The sequence below is a fragment of the Plasmodium reichenowi genome, chromosome 11 (genome assembly GCF_001601855.1).
Source record: "Plasmodium reichenowi strain SY57 chromosome 11, whole genome shotgun sequence".
NCBI lineage: Eukaryota > Apicomplexa > Aconoidasida > Haemosporida > Plasmodiidae > Plasmodium > Plasmodium reichenowi.
Genome location: NC_033656.1, coordinates 312,374 through 319,873, shown reverse-complemented (window position 1 = coordinate 319,873; position 7,500 = coordinate 312,374). Strand labels below are relative to the sequence as shown.

Here is a 7,500-nt window from a genome sequence, read left to right as displayed (position 1 = left end):
TGGAAATGTATAAATACACGAATTGTAAACATATATATAAATAATATATATATATAATATATATATAATATATATATGTATAACTAAAAATATATTTCCGTACTTTCATTTATATATAGATAAACATATTCAAACATTTTAAAGCAAAACTATTTAATTATTTCTATCCTTATTTCTCCATTTATTTTCTGTATAAATTTTTTTTTTCTTTTTTTTTTTTTTCTTTAATTTTAGTAAGATTTATTTTTAAAAATGAATTCATATGAATACACATATCTTCACACATACATAATAAATTATAAATATATATATATATATATATATATATATATATATATATATATATATACATATATATTATTATTATTATTATTCAATGTGAAGTACAGAAATATAAATAAATAATTTTTTTTTTTTTTTTTTTATCACGATAAAAATAAAGGATAAGATATACATATATAAAATGAAGTAAAATAAAATGATAAAAAATAAGAAAAATATGAAAACTTGAATAAAATGTTATTCTTTATTATATTTATAAAATTATTATGTACATATATAATATATATATATATATATATATATATAACAATTAAATTAAAAAAAGTAATATATTGAAGTACCATAAGAAAATAAAATATATTGTTTGTAATGCATAAGCAACACTTCGTGTTTTCATATTTAAACACAATGTGTACAATATATATATATATATATATAAACACATAATATTTGAATATTAATTAAAGTGTACAAATATATATATAATTTATATACATATTATATATATATATATTTTTTTTTTTTTTTTTTTTTTTTAATGTTTTGATTTATTTGTCGCTCTCGTCAGCATCTCCTAAACATTCGTATCTATTTTTTTTTATAGAAACATTATTTGTTTTTACAGCTGTTACAATAGCTTTCTTTGGAATAGTTTGCATTTCTGTTTTTGCTTCTTGCTTATCTTTATCATTTTGTTTTGATGAAGTTTTGGTATCTTTATAAAAGCTACCTTTCGATGAATATTTATAATAATTGGATGATTTATAATTATTTGAGTAATTATAATTATTTATTTTCGAATGAGAACCATGATGTTTATAATTTTTATTATGTCTTAAGGAATTATAATTATTGGAGAAATATTTATTATCCATTTTATCATAATCTATATAGCTATTTCTTTCATATACTATATCTTTATTATTATTTTTTTCATAGTTATCTTTATAACTTAATCTATCATGTGAATTTCTAAAACTTTTATCATATGAATCTCTATGTTTTCTTTTATCATCTGATATATAACTTTTATTATCATAATTCTTTTTATCTGAAACGCTATATCTACTATTTCTTTTTCTATCATAATTATTTCTACTACTACTATGTTTATCATATGTTCTATGTTTTCTATTATTATAATCATATGAACTTCCACCTCTATTATTTTCTTCTTTTTTGCTATCATCTGTTCCTCTTCTTTTATAATCATCTTTTTTGGTCGTAACACTATCAGCATGATCATCCTTTCTATCATCAGCAGTTCTTCTACTTTCATCTCTTCTACTTTCGTCTCTTCTACTTTCATCTCTTCTACTTTCATCACGTCTACTTTCATCACGTCTACTTTCGTCCCTTCTACTTTCGTCCCTTCTACTTTCATCACGTCTACTTTCGTCCCTTCTACTTTCGTCTCTTCTACTTTCATCTCTTCTACTTTCGTCCCTTCTACTTTCGTCCCTTCTACTTTCATCTCTCCTATCATTCCTTCTACTGCTGTCTCTTCTACTACTATCTCTTCTGCTATCACCTCCTCTTCTTTCTTCTCTTCTACTGTCATCTTTTCTATCGGACCTTCTTTCATATCGTCTACTATAACGATCTCTTCTACGACTACTATCACGTCTTCTACTACTATCTCTTCTTCTACTACTTCCTTCTCTTCTTCGACTACTACCCCTGCTTACTTTATTTGAGTGCGACCTACTTCTTCTGGAACTATAATGTGACCCCTTATCATTTGTTGCAGCATTTTCTTTTTGTTCAACCAACAAATGAGTTCTAGCTTCCCATATATTTTCCCCTTTCTTTAAATTTGGCTTAATGAGAATATCTATTTTTTGACTTTTTCCTGATGCAGCATTTGCATTATTATCACCGTTTGCTTCATTATTTTCTACATTATTATTTTCTGTTTCGTCTGTTGTTTTTTTCTTAACTCTTCTCTTTGTCTTTGTTTGTAATAAGGTAGATTTGAGGTTAGTACTAGTTATATCTTTATTATTATTATTATTATTATTATTATCTATAGTATTATTAGTATCTGAGACATCTGATTCATAAGTATAATTATCATTACTTTTTACGGATTCATTGGTATTGTCTAATTTTTTATCATCATGATATTTATCATCTTTGTAATGTTTTTCATTTCCTGTTTCTCCATTTCCTATGTTATTACTATTATTATCATCTTTATTTTCTTCATCTCCATTTTCATCATCATATTTCTTTTCTGTTGCTATAACTTTAACGGTTTTTACAGCTGTAATTTTCTTTGTTTTGTTTAAGTTGTTAGCATTTTTTACATACTTCAATGAGCTATCATAAAGATTTTCCATATTATAATTATACGAGCTATTATTATTATTATTATTATTATTATTATTTATGTTGTTGTTATACCTTTCAGTATTTCCCTTCGAATTCATATTTCTGTTCATGTTGTCATATCCTTCTTCGTCATCCATATTTTTTAAACTGTCTCTATCATTATTCAATATATCATTTTCTAGATTTTTCTTCTCATTCATTTTTTGACCTCTCATATGTGAGGAACTATCATTACGAAAATGACTTGAGCTAGCCAAATTTACACCTGAATTGTAAGGTGCTGTATTATTATCTTCTCTTTTAATATTTTTCATAATAATATTTTTAATATTAACTTTATCATCTTTTTTTATTATATTTAATTCTTTCTTCTGGTATGGTGTGTTATTATTATTATGATCTACATTTTTCTTGTCCATAGTACCATGTGTATTTCTAAAGTTATTAAATTTTCCTTTGATATTACTACCACTGGTTCCCATTTCATTATTTACATAATTATTATTCATGTTATTATTTGTTGATGTTTCGTCATCTTGATTTGAACCATACACCTTATTATTTTCGTATATGTGGTTATGTATAACACTAACATTAATATTTTTTTTATTATCATCCGCACTATTATTTTTTAAATTACTAAAATCTCTAGTTATATTATTGTTATCCATATTCTTATTAAAATTTTTATTATTCACATTATTCATCTTTTTGTTGTTCATATCATTAACCATATTATTACTGTTGGCATTACCAGAATGATTTAAATTTGTTAAGTTTTTATTTCCTGACATATTGTTACTACTATCTAAATTGTTCATATTCTTTTTCATGTTATTATTTGCATTATTTTTATTCATCATGAATATTTTCTTCGTATTATTATTATTATTATTATTATTATTATTATTGTTATTATTATTATTGTTATTTTTTGTATTGTTTGTAAAATTGTTATTATAATTAAAGTTTCTATTTGTGTTGTTATTTTTTTTATAATTGAAAACATTTTTGTTACTAGACATGTTAGTGTTTTTGTTATCTTTATTAAATTCGTTAATATTGTTATTATTATTATTGTTGTTTAGATGGCTTAATTTTTTATATTTATCTGTACCTTCTTGTTGTTCTTTTTTCTTTTCTATATCTTCCATATTTTCATTTTTCTTTTCAGCATCATCATCACTATTGTTATTATTATTATTATTATTATTATTGTTGTTGATGTTGCTATTTGTGTCGTTCATGTCTTTTTCCTTTGTAGTACTTTCATTTAATATTTTTTCTGGATCAATATCAACAGGTTTGGCTTCACCAAAAATATTAGGATTGACTACATAACTTTTTTGGTCAAGTGGTACAGATCTTTTTTTCAGAATTAATTTTTTTCTTTGTTCTGTTCCGCTTTGAGCATTATTAATATTGTTATTATTACTACTACTATTATTATTATTATTATTATCAACAATACTTTGTTTATTCATATGATTATTATTTAGATAATTCTGGTTTTTAAAATTAAAAGCATTATTATTCATTTTATCATTTAACATATTATTATTATTTTGTTGGTGATTCATATGTACATTTGAACCTCCTACTTGTTGATTATTATTTAAATAACTTCCTTTCATATTGTTATAGTTAAAATTTTGATTTATATTATTATTTATTGTATTTCCTACACTTTTCATCATATCCATTTTCATGTTCTTATTATTATCATTAAAAAAAGGGTTATTATTGTTATTCATATGGTTATACATATTATTATTATTATTGTTACTATTATTATTATTATTATTATTATTACTATTATTATTATTGTTATTGTTTCCGTTGTAATTATTCATAATATTATTCATGTTATTATTTCCTTGACGAATGTTACTAAAGTTATTATTATTATTATTATTTCTATTTATCATTTTCTTAAATTTATTTTGCTTCTGATTTACATGAAAATTCTTCATTTTGTCTTTATTTATAATTACAGATATAGTACCATGTTCAAAAGAATTATTTCCAGAATATATCATTTTCCCATTCAACTCTAAAGATCTGTTCATATCTTCTATGTTATCGAACTCAACATATGCAGCAGCTGTTTTTCCTTTCTTGTTTAAAATGTTTATTCTTTTTATTCGGTACCCGTCAAACAAATTATATATTTCTTCTTTCGTAATATCAATGTGTAGGTTGCGTATATATATTTCGTAGCACGTGGCATAATTATTCATATCTGCACACAAAAAAAAAAAAAATAAAAAAAAAAAAAAATAAATAAATATTAATATATATATATATGTGCTGGAATAATTTGATATAGTGTAATGAAATTATAAAAATTCACGTACCATTTTTTGGAGCCATATAATAATTCTGCTTCATATTATTATTCATATCGCTGTTATTAAAATTGTTATCAACAACTTTGCCCTTCATATCATTATTGTCATTGTAGGTATCCACTACGATATATATAAAAAAAAAAAATAATAAAATAAAATATTACATATATTAAATATATAATATATATATATATATATATATATATATATATATATATATATATATATGTGCACATAAATATGTATATATTGATATATTATCTTATTTGTTCATAATATATATATATATATATATATATATATATATATATATATATATATGTATGTATTATTATATTTATGTACCTAATGGAGCATCACAATCTTCACACATATCAGCCCAACGATTGCTACTTTTATTTTCTTCGTTTTTATTATTCTCATAAGTAACTTCATCATCTTTAAGATCAACTTCATTAACAACATTAGTTTCATCTTTATCATTCTCTTCGATATGATCCTTTTCATCACCTTCCCTAATTTCTACGTTACCTGAATTTTCACCATTTACATTAACATTTTCAGCATGGTTAGTTATAACATCCTTTTCAACATCAACCACATCCTCATTCTTCAACTCAAGTTCCATTTGATTATCTTCATTCACTGAACTCATATTTAAAAATATATATTTCTCAAAAATAAAAAGAATAGGTTCAAACGATTGAAAAATATTTAATTCTTCTTTTTGTATTGCACTTAATATATATGTATATATATTTTATACAATATAATTTCCCTTTATAGCTACGTAATAATGTTTATATTAAAATTATATAATACTTATATATATAACGATGTTCAAATAATAATATTACAAATAAATATAAAAAAAAAAAACAATTATATATATATATATATATATCTTCTATTTATTATATCAAAATTTATACTGTTCAAACATAATTGATTATCTATTTCTTTTTTAATCTTTCTTTATTCTCTTGAATGTTCTCAAAAAAATATATATATATATTAAGATAATTTAGGCAATTCGTTTTTTCTCCTTTTAATTTTTTGACAGAAAATATCCATAGGTAAAAATATATTTCCAATAATAAATAAATAAATATAAATATATATATATGTATATGCTATATTTACAATGTTATTATATATATATATATATATATATATATATATATATATATATTCTCTTTTTATTTATTTATTATTTTTTTTTCTTTTTCAATCTATCTTTTAATATCTCCAAATATTCAATCTTGCCTTTTTTTTTTTTTTTTTTTTTTTTTTTTTTTTAATATTTAATTTTTTTTTTTTTTTTTTTTTTTTTTTTTTTATTTTTTTTTTTTTAAAAAAAAAAAAAAAAAAAATTTTTTTTATTTNATTTTTAAAAAATAAAAAAATATAATTTTTTTTTTTTTTTTTTTTTTTTTTTTTTTTTTTTTTTCAATATATAATATTTTATATTTTTGACGACTTCAATGATTAAGTGGTGTGAATAAAAAAAAAAAAAAAAAAAAAAGATGGAATAATATGGGGAAAAAAAAAAAAAATGTTAAAGAAGAAAAAGAAAAAGAAGAAGAAGAAAAAAAAAAATAACAAAAGAATTATCTGTCCACAACTATCTTTTTAAATTTAAAAGAAATATGACCTTGTGAGAACATCCATTTTTATAAAATAAACAATTGTTAAATTTTTCTTTCTTCTTTTTTCTTTTTTTTTTCTTTTCTTTTTTGTTATTATTTTGAATTTTTTTTCCTTTCTATCAATTATTCTTCCAAAAAAATATAAATATAAATATAAATATAAATATATATATATATATATATATATATATATATATATATATATATATATTATATAGTATTTATATTACTTGTAATATTTTCTGTAATATTTTCTTGTAATTACCTTTTATTCTTATTTTCAATATTTTATTTATTCAATGTGCTTCTATATACATATTTATTTTGATATATAATAATGAAAAAATAGAGGTTGGCGTAAAAAAAAAAAATAATAATAAAATAAAAATATGGATAAAAATGTATTTTTATATACTTCTGTATTATATAATGTTCACACAATTCTGTATATTATATATATATAAAAATATATATATATATATAATATTATAAGTGATAAAAAATTGTATGTATGTTTCTAGTTTCTTTTAATTATATATATAAAATTTTATTTTTGGTGAAATGATATAAGGAAAAAATTTTTCTATTTTATTTTTTTTTTTTATATTTTATATATATATATATAAATAAATACATTTGCATATAAAAATAAATAAATCTTAATATATAAATATAATATAATTTTATTTTCTTATATTATTATCTATGCTTTTGTTTTTTATATTTTATAAAAAAAAAAAATAATGATATATTTATTGAAATATATATATATATATAATATATATATATAATATAAATATCTCATAAGTTTTTTATTTTTGTAAATTAATATAAAAATACGTTTTTTTCTTTTTCTTTTTTTTTTTTTTTTTTTTTTTTTTTTG

At 19.9% G+C, this 7,500-nt stretch overlaps 1 protein-coding gene across 1 annotated transcript; it reads right to left on the bottom strand.

Moving 5' to 3' along the window:
• Positions 1-830: 830 nt before the first annotated feature.
• On the bottom strand, positions 831-5,622 carry PRSY57_1108900 (asparagine-rich antigen; the record flags this gene model as incomplete). Its single annotated transcript, XM_012908054.2, has 3 exons — positions 831-4,858; positions 4,974-5,087; positions 5,313-5,622. 3 exons carry the CDS (start codon positions 5,620-5,622, stop codon positions 831-833), a joined length of 4,452 nt encoding a protein of 1,483 aa, XP_012763508.2.
• Between the last annotated feature and the right edge of the window lie 1,878 nt (positions 5,623-7,500).